General features: G+C 43.2%; 1 protein-coding gene across 2 annotated transcripts in view; it reads left to right on the forward strand.

Annotated features, from left to right (window-relative positions):
- bud23 (BUD23 rRNA methyltransferase and ribosome maturation factor) overlaps positions 1-14,998 on the forward strand; it is a 23,792-nt gene extending 8,794 nt beyond the window's left edge. For both annotated transcript variants that reach the window (XM_020527015.2, XM_048601442.1), the window contains 7 exons: positions 288-384; positions 812-862; positions 3,721-3,806; positions 5,586-5,631; positions 10,049-10,107; positions 13,533-13,622; positions 14,321-14,998. In XM_020527015.2, coding sequence (XP_020382604.1) covers positions 288-384; positions 812-862; positions 3,721-3,806; positions 5,586-5,631; positions 10,049-10,107; positions 13,533-13,622; positions 14,321-14,375 — 484 coding nt within the window. In that variant the 3' untranslated portion in view covers positions 14,376-14,998. The remainder of the gene's footprint in view (positions 1-287; positions 385-811; positions 863-3,720; positions 3,807-5,585; positions 5,632-10,048; positions 10,108-13,532; positions 13,623-14,320) is intronic.
- The last annotated feature ends 1,040 nt before the right edge of the window (positions 14,999-16,038 follow it).

Consider the following 16,038-nt stretch of genomic DNA (forward strand, 5'->3'; position numbering starts at 1 on the left):
CCTAGACCCTTTCTGATGAAGGGTCTAGGCCCGAAATGTCAGCCTTTTTGCTCCTATGATGCTGCTTGGCCTGCTGTGTTCATCCAGCTCTGCACCTTGTTGTCTCGGATTCTCCAGCATCTGCAGTTCCTACTATCTCTAACTAAATGAGGGTGTTGTCTGAGTGTTGGGTGAACTGCATTTCATTTGAAGCAAAGCACTTGGTTGTAGATACCTGGTAGATTGGAATACCAGAAGGGCAAAAAAATCTAGAATTTAATGCTGTGGTCTTTTCCTTCTCTCCTCAGTATTTCTGCCCTGCAGTGGCTTTGTAATGCCGATAAGAAGAGTCACAGCCCCCCAAAGCGACTGTACAAATTCTTCAGCTCCCTGTATGCCAGTCTGGTAAGGTTTGAGATTGGGAGCTTCAATATCTGTTGTAGAGATGTGGGTGGCTTTGTGTGCAGGTTGCCTGCTGCATTCCTACACAGGACCCTACGGATTCCATAGTAGCTGCGAGTTCCAGGAAAGCCAGAAGAAAGATTAGAATGTACACCCAGACACATTAATTGTGTTTTTCTTTGTTCCACCCCACTGTACTCAATGTAGCATCCAACTCCCTCTTCTCCCATTGTACTCAATCGCATCCTGCTAAACTATAATGCTCTAGTTGTAAATGAGTGAGGGTTTGTATTGAGACTGTCTTGGAGCAATTTTGCCATGTGAACTGCTAGAGAAGCTAGTAACATTTACTCTGTTGGCATAGTATTTGGAATTCTGTTTAGTTTTAATCAGAATGGCTGTTTTATCTGTTAAGCTGTCTGTTTTACAGGTACGAGGAGCTCGAGCTGTGTTTCAGCTCTATCCTGAAAACTCCGAGCAGGTAAGTTACCACAGTGTTAAAGACGTGAAATTTAATACCCAGCATGTTACAGATGTGTGTGGGCTTGTGTGTCAGTGTCCTGTTCAATTCATCCTTCCAGTTTGTTCAAGATCCAGTAAATCAAGGGTGCTTTTGTGCGTTAAATTCAGCACATTCACTAAAATCTTCGGCCACATAATGCTTGTGGCTAGCATTCAAATGATCATTTGATAAACTGCGTGTGTGAGCTCCTCAGGGCTTGGTCATTACTACAAGTGCCAGGCTTGGTACCTGACACTCTCCCTACTGGGTTGTGCTCCATAGGCATCACGATACTCTGGCACTTTACCCAAGTGGCCATTCTTTACCCAAGCCTAAATTATCAGTTTTAAGTGGTCTGTTGGTCTAAGGAGAGCATCGTTATGGAACATCATGTTGAGGTTGTACAGGACGTTGTTGAGGCCTCTTCTGGACTACTGTGTCCACCTCTGGTCGCCCTCCTTATAGGAAGGATATTATTAAGTTGGAGAGGGTTCAGAAAAATGTACCAGGATGTTGACAGGAATGAAGGGTTTGAGTTATAAGGAGTGGCTGATTAGGCTGAGACTTTTTTCACTGGAGCATGGGAGGCTGATGGGTGACCTTCTAGAGGTATATAAAATCATAAAGGGTGTAGATAAAGTGAATGGCACGTGAATTTTCCCTAGGATTCCCTAGGGGGATTTCAAGACTAAGGGGCATATTTTCAAGATGAGAGGAGAAAGATTTAATAAAAAGACGAGGCCATTTTTTTTTTTAACACAGCGATTAGTGTATGAAATAAACTTGCTGAGGAAGTGGTGAATGTGGGTACAGTTGCAACATTTAAAAGACATTTTAGATGAGTACATGAATAAGAAATATTTGGAGAGATGTGGGCCAAGTGTGGGCAAGTGGACTAATTTAGTTTGGGATTATGGTCAGTATGAACTGGTTGGACTGAAGGGTCTATTTCCATAATGTATGACTCTATAAGTGTAATCAGCCAGTCATCTGACCTCCTTGTAAGTACACTCTCTAGCTGGACTACTGGCTGGTAAGCAGCAAAATGGAGCACAGAGTTGTGAGAAGTTCAACATTACAACTGGTTTCAACACTGTAAGGAGAAACTGTTTCTATTGACAAAAGATTGTACTCGGACGCAGTTTTAAAATAATTGGCACAAACCCAGAGAACAGATGAGAGTTCTTTTCACACTGAGTTGTGATGGTCTGAAACGCTCTATCTGAAAAGCTGGTGGGAGCACATTCAGTTGTAACTTTTAGAAGTGACTCGGGTATTTTCTTTACAAACAAGCATTTGCACAGCTCTGGGGAAAGAGCAAGGGAGGAGGGTTGATCGGGAAACTGGCACAAGCAGTATGGGTCTGCATTGTAAAATTCTAAACTATCTAGTTGAATTTTTGCTTTCACACTCTAAAGCAAGCTGTCAGGGTTTATTGTTAGCATCCCAACTTAACTTGGAACAGAAAGAATTGAACCTGAGACCTTCTGATTGGAATGATGTCAGTGGGGCATTAGATGTCTTTATCTGTTAAACCATTGGCAGAATATAGTGGCTCAGTGTTAAGTTTTCAGAATACTACATACTTCAGACGTAACTTTAACAAGTCATCGTCACTCTGTTATTGTTGCCATAAGAAGGTTGCAAGAAGGCTTCATGGTGGTCTAGACAAGTTGAGAGTGTGAACTGTCACGTGGCAGGTGCAGTAAATGTGAAGTTAAACATTTGGAGAGATGTGGGCCAAGTGGGACTAATTTAGTTTGGGATTATGGTCAGTATGGACTGGTTGGATTGAAGGGTCTATTTCCATAATGTATGACTCTATCAGTGTGAAAAGAACTCTCGTGTTCTCTGAGTTCGTGCCAATTATTTTACAGCTGTGTCCTCTGAGTACAATATTTTATCAATGGCAACAGTTTCTCCTTACAGTATTGAAATCATTTGTAATGTTGAACTCCTCACAACTCTGTGTTCCATTTTGCTGCTTACCAGATAAATGTGAAGTTAAACATTTTGGTGTGAAGAACAAAGACTGTATTATTTAAATGGTAATATATAAATATTTAAGTGGTAATATATTGAGAATTGTGGATTACAACAGGGCCTGGAAGGGCCAAACGGCATACTCTTCTTACTTTCTGTTATTTTGTACGTCACGGTATCCCCATACAACCTCTGTAGATGTTGTCAGTTAACACAAACATCAGTTGCTACTGATCGAACAGATGCAATGGCATTGATAGTGTAGAATCTATACCACCTTTTAATTCAAATTGTATTATAAGTTACAATTGATGCAGCAGAGCCTTATGGAGAAATTAGCCAGGGTTCCCATTTTAAACCGCCATGCAGTAATCCCCTACTATAAATATACAAGTGTGAATATAGAATGAGAACAAACTCTGGGAGCAGCTGCTTGAGGAGGGTGGGAAATTGTGGTACCTTGTTACCTCAAGTGCAGCGCTGTCACTGGAATTCTGTTCAACACATGACCATTCTCGTCAAATAATACAAATTCAACAGACGTGCATCTGAAGCAACAGAACAGAAAGATACAGTGCATTGGTTCAATCTTGGCCGAAAAGAGGCTTCTGTAACAGTGCAGTCTAGGAACTGTGTTGTGGTATGGTTTGGGTTATGTGCTGTGTTGGGTTTTAACCTACAACCAACTGCAGATGAGAGCATTACCCCAGTGCCAGTGGGTAAGTGACCAGTGTGTGTCCACAAAACACTATCCCAGGGAAAGAGTCATGCTTTAAGTAGAGGGGGAATAAAAATTATAGGGAAGGGGCATAGATCATTCAGAACAACTGAAAGCACTTTTTTTTTGTCTTCAGCTGGAGTTGATCACAGCGCAGGCCATGAAGGCTGGTTTCACAGGTGGGATGGTGGTGGATTATCCCAACAGCAGCAAGGCAAAAAAGTAAGTACCGGAGTAGGCTCATTTTCACTCAGTGTTCAAGAAACAAACATTGCTTTAACTGGTTTCACTCCGGAGTGCGAAGTAATTTGTCTCTAAGTATCAGTTCTCGGCCCAGTGATGGTGCGCTTTCTGGAGTCAGGAGATGGCGTATTGGAGAGATTTGAACACACAATCTAAGCTAGTGCTTCTCGAACTTGATCTCATCAGGACTCATTTTTGGTGCTTGAAATTTGCAGATACCTCAGACCTGGAGAGGGGAGAGTGTTAGGGGAGCAAGTGGCAGGGGAAACCCCCAGATCCACAGGATTTTAAAGTAAAAAGCACTTGCCTTCCCGTTAGGTTTCTGGGACAGAATTGATGCCTACAAAGTCAGGCACTTAGACCACCCTCACTATTAAAAGAGCTGCAAGATTTAAAGGGGCTTTGTAGCTGTTGGCTGTCGGTCGGAGTGCCATTTCTGCATTGGTGCTGCAACCCCAAGCTATCCCCACTGGGGTCATGACGTACAGTTTGAGAAGCCCTGATCTAGGGAACATTCCAGTGTAATGCTCAGGAAGTGCTGCAGTGTTGGTGGTTCCTTTTTTTCTAATGTAACAGTAAATCGTAAGCTCATCTGCCATCTGTTGGATGTCAAGTATCCTGTGGCAGTATTCAAGAAGCAGAGGCAGTTCTTCTCGTGTCCCTCGAGCAGTACCTGAGAACAGATGATTTCATCATTATGTCACTGCTGTCTGTGGGATCTTGCTGTGCCAAGATTAGTTGCCGCTTTCATCTGAAAAAACAGCACTCACCAGACTTCAAAGGTCATTCTTTGACCATGGAGGTATCCTGAAAATGTGAAAAATTGCAGCTGGAAATGCTGTCAGAACGAGTTGCAACTGGCTTTGGTACAATTTCCAAGTAAGTAAAAGCAATGAATGGAGCAGCCTAACTGTTCACCTTGGTGTAAATACAGTATCTATTTCAGATGGCTAAATTATTTCTTTATACTGCATGTCGCTTTATCACTTACAAACTGTATATAAAACTGCTAAAGACTTAGTGATTGTCTAAGCAGATGACCATCTTGATATGTCCATCCATCCTCTGATTGGGTGCAAATTCTTGAGTGTTCTGAGATTTATTTCTGCCTCTTTCCCTCACCTCGCCCTGCCCATCTGAATCAGCGGATTCTTTGTTCCCTGGAATCTCTCTCCAGCTGAGTTTGTGGCATGTTGGAGATCCAGGAACTTTCTGATAAAGGGTCTAGGCCCGAAACGTCAGCATTTCTGCTCGTATGATGCGGCTTGGCCTGCTGTGTTCATCCAGCTCTGCACCTTGTTGTCCCACTATCACTGTATACACATTTTACTTGAATAGTTGGTCAATGAGTAAAGCTCTGAGCATTCTGACAATGAATTTCCTAATCTTTGCCTCATGTGATGATTAGGCATGCAGCTGGTGTTGTAAATGCGTCATAGACTTTTGCAATGTGGGATGTTAGACACCACACACTTACACTCCCTTTATTGGGAGCTCAATGCATCCTTCTTCCAGAAATAATTCACTGATTGAGAAAGAATATGAATAACACTTTGTGTAAAAGTAGCAATAACATGACTGTAACATAAAGGTAGGTTTCCCTGTTATTTTATAAACTGTGACTCTACTTCAAGGAGTAATTAATTGGCCACAATACACTTTGCTACTCCTGAGAATATGCTAACGCTCTGTACATGATTCAAGCTTTTTCTGTAGATTGTCCACATGAGTTCTCATTATTAACTCTTTCTTTCTTAGATTCTTCTTGTGTTTATTTGCGGGAGTCTCTGGAAAGCTGCCAATGGTAACTCCTCTATTATATTTTTATTGAGGGTATTTTATTGGTATAATTGAAGACTGGTCCTTCTTTGTGTTGTATTTTGCTGGCACCATCAGGAGCTGTGTTTTTATTCTCAGCTGTATGCAGTTTTGTCTCTACATCCTTTGAGCTTCTCCCAGGGCTGCCTGTACAATTAATGTACATGAAGAAAATTCATCTGAAAATTGTGCCTCAAGACTTGGCATTTAATTTTTAAAAATATCCACATTGGCAACAGAATTTGCCATTTAAAGAATATCATCTTTTTTTTTTATACGAACAGGGACTGGGGGCATACTCTGAGTGAAAAGCTCTGGCCTATCGTTGACCAGTGACTTAGTAGTTAGCACTGCTGCCTCACAGTGCCAGGGACTCGGGTTCGATTCCACCCTCGGGTCACTGTCTGTGTGGAGTTTGCATGTTCTTCCAGTGTCTGTGTGGGTTTCTCCAGGCACTCTGGTTTCTTCCAACAGTCCAAAGATGTGCAGGTTAGGCGGATTGGCCATTCTAAATTACCCATAGTGTCCGGGGATGTGCAGGCTAGGTGGATTAGCCATGGGGAATGCGGGGCTACAGGCCTAGGGTAGAGGGGGTGGATGGGATGCTCTTCAGAGAGTAGGTGTGGAGTTGTTGGGCTGAATGGCCTGCTTCCACGCTATAGAGATTCTGTTCTATGACTGACAACATTCAGCCTGTGAGCCATCACTCTGTTTCATGGCAGTCCAGCCCTTGGGGTCTAGAGAATTCATTCCTATTTGCAAGTATTCTTGGTCCCTGGTTTGTGGCCTGGAGGTTTGGGAAGGCCTGTCCTTCATTTTAATCATAGTCATAAAGATTTTGTAACCTCAAAAGAAGTTAACCCTGCATCAGAGCAGCCACATCTGTTTGTATCAGCAGCTTGAGATCTTTGTAGATTAACAGGATCATGATTTAAACTGTATACGTGTCCCCGAATCTCTGAAGATGCACCCTTAAATATCCTGCCCTTGAATTTCATTCTTTTTACTGTTGTGTTAGAAAAGCTCTGTGTGCTTTTTGTTGGAAGGCCATCCTTTAAATCTTAAGCTGGCTTTAAATTTCTGCCCATAGGGGACTGACGTTCCGCGGTTATTAACTACTGGCAGCCTGTCCCAATGGCTGATGTTCCATAGCTCCAGTCTACCCTCAGACTGGATGCAAAACCTCTCCTGAAGCCACAGATTTGCAATCAAGTTAGGGTACCACTGGAACTGGATCCTAAACTTTACTCAGCATTCTTTCCAACTAGCTTTTCTACGCCTTAACTGGTAACTGTGTGCCTCTGGTAGAAGCCACTGTATCCCCTCTGTAACCATGGGCTAAATGAACCCCATTATTGTTGCATCTGCACCCCAAGTGATCTCAGAGTATTGAGTAAAAATTAAACCTGAAACCTTTCAGTTTGTTACTGCAACATTGCTCCTCACATTGCTTTTGCAACACCAGCTCAGCTTAGACCTGACGCATTTAAATGTAATTTCCAAAGCAGCTGCTAAATCTTTGTGCTTGCTGAGTTGCCAGGTTGAATTTCCTCATCCATATCGCCTGTGCTCAAAGGCTTCTAACAGCGAGTGCCTGACTGGCACGTCCCAGCTAATGTAAAATCTTCCCACCGAGGAGGCAAAAAAAACCACAGTCAAAGTCCCCTATTTAGTCAAAACGAACTTCTGTTTGGCATCTGGTGGCTCTGTAAATCATCCAAGTTATGCATTCTGAGCTGGCAGTGGGTGCGATAGTCACAGTTCCATGAAAAGTAACCAGGCTATCTATCATTAACCAGCGTACCATCTGTTCAGTCAATCCTGACAAACTGTATGTTCTACTGGACAGGGCCATTTGTAATTGACACGCTTTCTATTGAAGAGGGCAATTTGTGAGTAGCTTTCCACATGATGAATATTAGGTTTGTTGGGAAGAATTGTTGGGGCAGATTTCCTGTTACTCACTGCTTAAGTGGTTTGAAAGACAGCACAGAAGAGGCTCACCCCAATGTACAGTATATTTGAAATTGAATGACCCGGGTTCGATTCCACCCTCGGGCGACTGTGTGGAGTTTGCATTCTCCCCTTGTCTGCTTGGGTATCCTCCAGGTGCTCCGGTTTCCTCTCATAATCCAAAGATGTGCAGGTTAGGTGGATTGGCCATGGTAAATTGCCCGTAGTGCCCAGGGATGTTTAGGTCACGTGAGTTAGACATGGGAAATGCAGGGTTAGGGGAATGGGTCTGAGTGGGATGCCCTTCGGAGGGGCGGTGTGGACTTGTTGGGCTGAATGGCCTGTTTCCACACTGTAGGGATTCTATGATGCTATGATGGTTCATCTAGCAAGCTCATTGCTCCCAATTCTTGCATTGTGTCCTTTGATTTTTGGTTTGAATGCAGTACATATTGATAAGTGTTTTGCCCTGTGTAACATTCCTGTCTTGATTGCGTTAGCACTAATTGAACCCAGAACAACCTACTGTTAACTTAACTACTACTTGATACAAGTCTGTCAGTGTCACCAAGAATGATCAGTACGAGCAGAGGAAATGCCACACTGGTACTGGAACAGCTTCCTCAAGCACGTTTCTTGAGGCAGAAAGTTGGGATATGGCCTGCTCTGTGTCTGACATCCAGTGATGACATTCTTTAAGTTTAACATTAATAAAACAAAGGAAATGGAAGAGTAAGTAACTTGGGTGATATTAATTGATTCATGATATTTTGTAAGTAGAAGTTGTTGAATATTAGAAGTTTGTTTTCCTGATCAGTGCTCAAGGTTGACATTTGGAACTTCTTTGGGGGCGGACTTTAATTCAATGGGATAACAAATGGTCCTGACAGCTTTTCACCTTATACCTGCCATGTCTGTGAAACCACCCCAATCTCAGTATTCATTTACTTAACATTTCACCTCATTTTGTTGTTAATCCCAAGACCTTTTTGTCAACAGCTGTATATTGAAGATGCTGTCAGCTTCTGTGTACTTGCAAAATTACCACAATCTCGCTATTGGAATAATGTTGGGGTAAAGTTACTGGAGTTGGGGTTTCCATCAATCTGTTGAAGTACAGGCTTGTGCTACTCGTTTGGTGTTAAACTACAGTCTGTGTTTCACCCAGTCTGCTCTACAAATCTGGCCGACTTCGTCGTATTTAAGATCCATGTGTTTGGAGAATTGTAATAGGTTTTGTCTGACATAACCACAGCAGTACTGAATTCCAAATTAGCGCACCCTGCTTTACCCACATCGAGGTGAACATTGAAATGTTTGATAGTCACCCTCATTACTGCATATTCCGTGGCTGTGACCTACAAATGACCTGCTTAATGCTCAGGCAATTCTGCAAAGAGCACACAGAGGAGTTTTGATAGTTTACCTTCGTTCTACTATTTAAAATAGAATATTCTAGGTGATTAGAGATTGTAACACTATCAGACAGCCAGAGCAACTCTTGTGATACTCAGTGTATGATTTTATTGCAAACTGAACAAGAGCAAATACTTATTAACTAACCGATGAATAGGGTCTGGACTATTTGATCATAAAACAAATAATCTAAATAATGGCAAAGTCATCACAGTATTACCCCCTAATGGAGTTTACAGCATCAAAATATTTCACCTTCTTCAAAATTGAGTTCAGATAAACGAAATGGAAAGAATGCAAACCAATGTTAATACATAGTAGATTAGTCAACATTTCTGAAGAAGAAAGCTGGTGAATAATGTTTTGTTTATAGACATTGTCACACTCCACAAGAACCCATCTGTTCAGGTGCTGTTGGGTCCTGCTGTGTATCCCTGTTCCTGTTCTCCGAAAATTGCTCTAAACTTAGTGTTGCAAATGATTTGGCACAGTTCGCTGGATGCTCTTGTTTACAGGTTTGTGGCTTTGAGTAATCTTCAGCTGTCTGTAGTCCTGTTTATGTTTGAGGGCAGCCTGTTTATAAAATCCTGAGTTCCATTGCTGGTAAGCTCTGTTTAAGAGAATGGGCAAGATCACAGCACAAAGGCTGAATGTGGAACTTGCAGCACCTCGTAAATGCTGAGGTTCTATCATCTGTAAAACATTTCATTACTGCATCTTATAACCACTTGTTTTCATTTTAACCCTGGAATTTAAAATAATTGGAACAAGTAATGGCATTAACACATTTTCTCTCTGAGCTGTAGTTTTGACTGACCCCATCATAATGTGCAGTCTTTTTGAGTTCCTTCCTCATGCCCTTGTTCTACTAAGTGCACCTTCCCACTTTCCCAAAATTTTGATTTGTTTAGGTCCAAGTGATCATGAGCATCGGTGCAGCCTGTGCCTTGAGATCTGAGCACAGGATCGAATTTGAATTTCAGTGGTTGCAGTGTTGAGTTTTATGTTTTGTGCTCTTTCCCCTACCTGTCTAGGGCCTTGGAGCAGAGCAGGGGGACGAGACAGTGAGCCAGGTTCAGTTCACTAATGCCAGGTAAGGTGTTTACATTTGTGATGAGCCCAAAGCCAAAGTTAGTGATATACGAATAAATCCAACCAGTATTGAGGCAAAACTTATTTACTAACGGTGAGGGTGGGGTTGACTATGTGGAACTGGCAACCTCATGGTGTTTTCAGATTAATAACATAGATGTGTTTTAAAGGGAAGCTATATGACTGTGAGGAAGGAAAGGTTTGAAGGATGTGGTGATGGGGGTGAGATGAACTAAGGTGAGGAGAGGTGGTTTATGCACAGCATCAAGACCAGCACATTCCTGCTGTGGTGAACAGTCTGTTTCTGTTCTGTCAAATTCTCATCTGAAATATCACAATAGACCAGCAATCACATTGTTTGAGGATTCTCTTTAGCCCCACTTCTCAGTTCAGTTTCAAGTGAAAAAGTGTTGGCCTGACCTTAAGGGGAGGTTGCCACTGGTTTATTTGAAACTGAAGCTGAGGAAAGTCTTGCTCTGTTTATGGAAGAGCTCACCTCTTAATTTGAGTAAAAAGTTACATTTGCAGAATTTCATTTCTATGCAGTTTTGGAAATATTTGTTGGGTGTGGGACTATGTCCCCAGACCATTGTTCAGTTGATTGGAAATGCAGAATTCACTTATCAATTTAAAGAAATGGCTCCCCTAATGATAAATTACCACAGGTTAAATTGCAGGTGAGGAAGAGTCCAGTCATATACTCTTTCAGTCATTTAATTTCCAGTTCACACACCAAAACTTCAACCACATTGATTACATGCTCCCCATATTTATACACCCTGTCCTGATGCAATTAACCCGGACCTTATACCATCCCTGCCAGACTGCACCATATGTACCTAGTGCTGTCAGGGAGGGCTTAAACTAGGATGGCAGGGGTAGTAGGGGACCTGAGCAGGGAGACACAGGAAGAAGAAACGAAACTGGAAGCGGAATAAAACAATGGGGGCCACAGACCAAAATGAAACGAGGATGATTAACAATGACCATATGATTACACCTAACAGACAACCACAATGTGACTCTGATTTCTTGATTGCTCTGTTCTGAAATTGCATGGGTCTGCAGGTACCAGTCTTGCTATTTGCCCAGTCTGATTTGGTTTGTTCTTCCCAATTATTTCTTGCCCAGTTATTTCCTGCTGTTGCAATTTGACAATGTAAGAAAGAATGTAACCATGTTCAAAAACTGACTACAGCTTAATTAAGCCATGGCTGGCACATGTTTCAAACAGCCCATAGCAGGGAAGGTAGAGCTCATGCAGCAGCTCTGTGGTATGTGACATACAGACTTGAAAGGTCCCAGCTTCTGTTCCTTATTTTGTGCTGAGAAAACCGAACTAATGAATGGCATCTGGGGCCTGTACGAGGGAGGAAGAAAATGAGCTGGAAGTCTTTACTCAGTAATCAAACACTGTCTGACTTTATGTGCTCTGGCCTTGTTTAATCAAATATTGTGCCTCAAAGGTTGTAACATGTACATTTCGCAAACTGCAGAGGATGGTGCATAATGTTCTAATCTTAAGGATATTTAGTGATTGTTACCTGATCGTCCAGGTCCTTCAGTTAAAGCAGAGAGGGTTACAGTGTCCTCCTGTCTGTTACTGACAGACCTATAGTAACTGAGGAATTGAACTGGTGTGTCAGTCCTGAGCTGCTGGCTGCCACATTTTCCTGTCTCTTACAGTTTGTGCAATTGATGGTATAAATGTGAAGTTCCCCTTAGTGGTTCAGTTAGAAGTCCCTGGCAAATCAACATATTGGGATGTGTTCAGCAGAGATTTGAAGAGATACCGTACCACCACGACCACAAAGCCAGCTTCACCCCATTGTGACGGCAGATGTTAAACACCGGCCGCGTTCCCTGAAGCTCACAGAAGGTTTGATTGCAGCATAGAATTAATTGGTATAAGTGGGGTCAGTGATGGTTTGTTACAGTGGTCGCTAGCTCTCCCCAATTAGATGGGACAAAAATCACATGGGCTGCTTCCCTCTGATCACTCTGTGGAATCCCTGCATGTAAATGCTGTAATGGATGTGGCTTTGGGATGGGATCAGGCTTGCTGTAACACCTGTATGATGTTCGCAGTCTGTGTTTTACATCACACCTGAATTCTGACTGAATGGAAAAGTTTGGGCATGGTGTAAAGGGGGCTGCTGATTCACCGTCACCTATTTCACGTTTTTGCTGAAGATCAGTTTCAGCCCCCAAGCTGTACGTTTGAATTTGAATGTCCACTTGAGTATATCACCAGAGGGGGTGCCTTTCCAGGATGAATCCATGGGAATAGTGGAGAAGACAGAGCAAACTGTAGAATGGGTAACTGCACTCCTCGTGTATCTCAGAGTTGAAAGCTCCCAACTCACTCCTACATTAACTGGCCTTAGTTAGGAGGCAGTAAGTCACTTGATTGGGAAGTTGGCAAAGGAATACCCAGATTTCTCTCGCTCATTGACTGAAATGAAATCCACTGGGAAAGTGGATGTCAAATGGGGATGGAATGGATTCCAGGTTAATCTGCGGGCATCGCTATTATGCAAGGATGGACTCAACAGTTGACGAGAGGTCTCGGTAGGTGTTGTAATGGAGAAGGATTTGATCTATAAGACATCCCGCATACCCACCTTTCCAACATGGTTCAGTGCTTTCAACTTAAGAGGGGAGTGAAAAACATGTCTAGCAATCATTGGGGGCTTTGAGAAAGCTGCAATCCTGAATTAAATTTACAGCAGGATGGTGGTTGCACCCATGTTGTTTCTGCAAATCTGACTTAGCATTTGTCAATCCCTATTTGAAGGGTGCAGCCATTACTGAGAAGATTGTTATACAGTAGTGCTCAAATTGCTTCTTGCTGTTGTAAATTAGCAAGAGCAGCACGTAACGCAGTGGTTGACAAAATGTTGGGAGACTATGCCGAAAACTCTGCTGCCAAGGGCCATGAAGCAGGATGGGGTTCGGGAGAGAATTAGTCACCTTTCTATTTCCAGCAATCCAGTGGAGAACTGTTCAGTTTCCCCTTCGCTGGGCAGACACACAGAAAAACGTGCAGTGTACCTAGTGCTGTCAGGGAGGGCTTAAACTAGGATGGCAGGGGCAGTAGGAACCTGAGTGGGCAGACAGAGGAGGAAGAAACAAAACTGGAAGGCAGAATAAAACAATAGGGGCCACAGAGCAAAATGAAACTAAGATGATTAACAATGATGAGCCACGATCATATTGAATGACCCACTCCTGCTCCTGGTGTCTGTGGCTCTATTGAAGAAACAAAAGCTCCTTGTCAGGGTCAAAGAAACCTGGTCCAGGGAGGTAGAGCCAATAAAGCGCAGCAAATCATTAATGAAGCTTTTAACAAGCAAGTCCCTGACCACTCGGCTGGATAGCATTAGTTCAGTTATGTGAGCAAGCTTCCTTTTTTTTTGTCTGCAGGTTAAGGTTTAAAAACCTGAAGGGGAAACCTGTGAAAAGAAGCAGAGACTGGATTCTGGAGAAGAAAGAGCGTCGAAGGCGTCAGGGCAGGTGAGGTGACAGTGGGCCGTTGTGATTACTGTGTGTAACAAGACACCTCTGTGGTCAAGGGGCTACCTCCTTGCTCTTCTCTCATCCTGTTTACAGTGTGTTTAACTGTGACCATCCTTGCAGCACAGACTGCTGCATGAAATAAGGCTCTGGATGCTCCTACATCTTGCAGTAGACATCATTCTCATTAGTGTAAACAGGCCAGACTCCATCCATCCCATTGTTGATGCTATTGTCTGTTCCTCTGGAATATGGGTGAAGACAGACAAAATAATGTTCCCAGTTAACAAAAGCATTTGCATTCCCTTTTCCAATAGATTTCCTGATCTTGGTTGGCAGTGTCTGGTGAATTCAGTGGGATAGAATGGACTTCTTGCCCAGAATAAAATGAAAATTACCCCTCTCCTTGGTGCTGTCACCATCTTAAAGGGAACCCCAAGCTGTTTTATCTGAATTGAGGCATTGAGGGAAAGCAACTGGTCCATCTTTCTGTGGATGCTTCATTCCAAACCCACTCTCCTGTCTTTTTCCTTTTAACTTTACAAATGAGCAACACTCGGTTATCCATCCACCTCCATGTTTAAGATTCCATTCAGGAGTGCATTGGAAAGACATTGTGAATTGTTTTTCTAGATCCAGGATGTACTTAACTGCTGTCTTCAAATTGTAACCGTTTTATTCTCCCTTTCCCTCTCTAGGACAGTTCGAAATGACACAAAGTATACAGGCAGAAAGAGGAAAACCCGTTTTTAGAGTGGGAACGGCAGGAATGTTTTGTTCTCAGCTTGGGGAATTTCATCTGGTCAATTTTGTGGTACCTCTTGATCCTGACACACTCGACAATGTTGAATTTGCAACTACAGATTGACCGTCTTTGAACGATCACCATACCAAACCATTACCAGTGTGGAGCTTTCTGTTTCCAACAATCTTCACAGGTTTGGTGAATAATAGATTGAGACTTAGAAGGAAGCAATTCCATTCAATCTCAACTGCCTTCTCAGTTTTCAGAATTCTGAGTATCCCATGTTGTCTCCTCTTTGACAGCTGTGTTACCTGCATTTCATCACATTGTTTCATGAATGGATCATTACCTAATACAAGAAAAAGGGTCACTGCCTTTGAATCCAGTTGTTCTTAAATAGACTGTGACTGTTGCATAATTGATTAAAACCTTCTGCTGCTTGAATTAATGATAGCAGATGAGCTACCATTATTGTTTGAAAAGGATATTTATACAGTGACTGCAACGAAAAGTTGAATGTCTAACTGCCTGGTTGAACAACTTTATCTGGTGATTGTGTGAATTATCTACTGATGAAAATTTTGACTTTTTTTTTTCTGTATGCAAGTAAAACATAGCCCATGATCAGCCAGATTTTCCTCCATCCTGGTCATGTCTTCCTGTTCATTTGCTCAAGTGTCCATTACTGATAAAGCTGTGGAGTACAGTGTGTTATGTGAACTGTATAGTAACAGGTGGCATGAACTAAGGCATGGTCCAGGATTTGTGAATCCATATTAAAGAACTTAAGAAACAGGAGTTGGTCACTTCCAAATGGGCTCTACCATTCAATGAGATTGTAGTTAACCCATCTCAACTCCTTCTTCGATATTCCCATTCCCATTCCCAATTCCTTCGCCTCCGCCGCATCTGCTCCCAGGATGAGGCCGCCCTCAACCGTGACTCCCGCATTTCCCGCAACTCATCCCTCACACCCTGTCCCCGCAATAACAACCACAACAGAATCCCCCTCGTCCTCACGTACCACCCCACCTACCTCCGGATCCAACGCATCATCCTCCGACACTTCCGCCATCTGCAATCCGACCCCACCACCAAAGACATGTTTCCCTCCCCACCCTTGTCTGCTTTCCGGACGGACCACTCTCCGTGACTCCCTTGTCCGCTCCACACTCCTCTCCCGCTCCAGCCCCACCACACCCGGCACTTTTCCTTGCAACCGCAGGAAGTGCTACACCTGCCCCTACACCTTCCCCCCTCACCCTCATCCCAGGCCCCAAGAAGACTTTCCACATCAAGCAGATATTCACCTGCACATCTGCTAATGTGGTATACTGCATCCGCTGTTCCCGTTGTGGCGTTCTCTACATCGGGGAAACCAAGCGGAGGCTTGGGGACCGCTTTGCAGAACACCTACGCTCGGTTCGCACGAAACAACTGCACCTCCCAATCGCGAACCATTTCAACTCCCCCTCCCATTCCTCAGACGACATGTCCATCCTGGGCCTCCTGCAGTGCCACAACGATGTCACCTAAAGGTTGCAGGAACAGCACCTCATATTCCACGTGGGAACCCTGCAGCCCAATGGTATCAATGTGGACTTCACAAACTTCAAAATCTCCCCTCCCCCTACCACATCCCAAAACCAGCACAGCTTGTCCCCCCCCCCC

This window comes from Rhincodon typus, chromosome 9, assembly GCF_021869965.1.
Source record: "Rhincodon typus isolate 14 chromosome 9, sRhiTyp1.1, whole genome shotgun sequence".
Lineage (NCBI taxonomy): Eukaryota > Metazoa > Chordata > Chondrichthyes > Orectolobiformes > Rhincodontidae > Rhincodon > Rhincodon typus.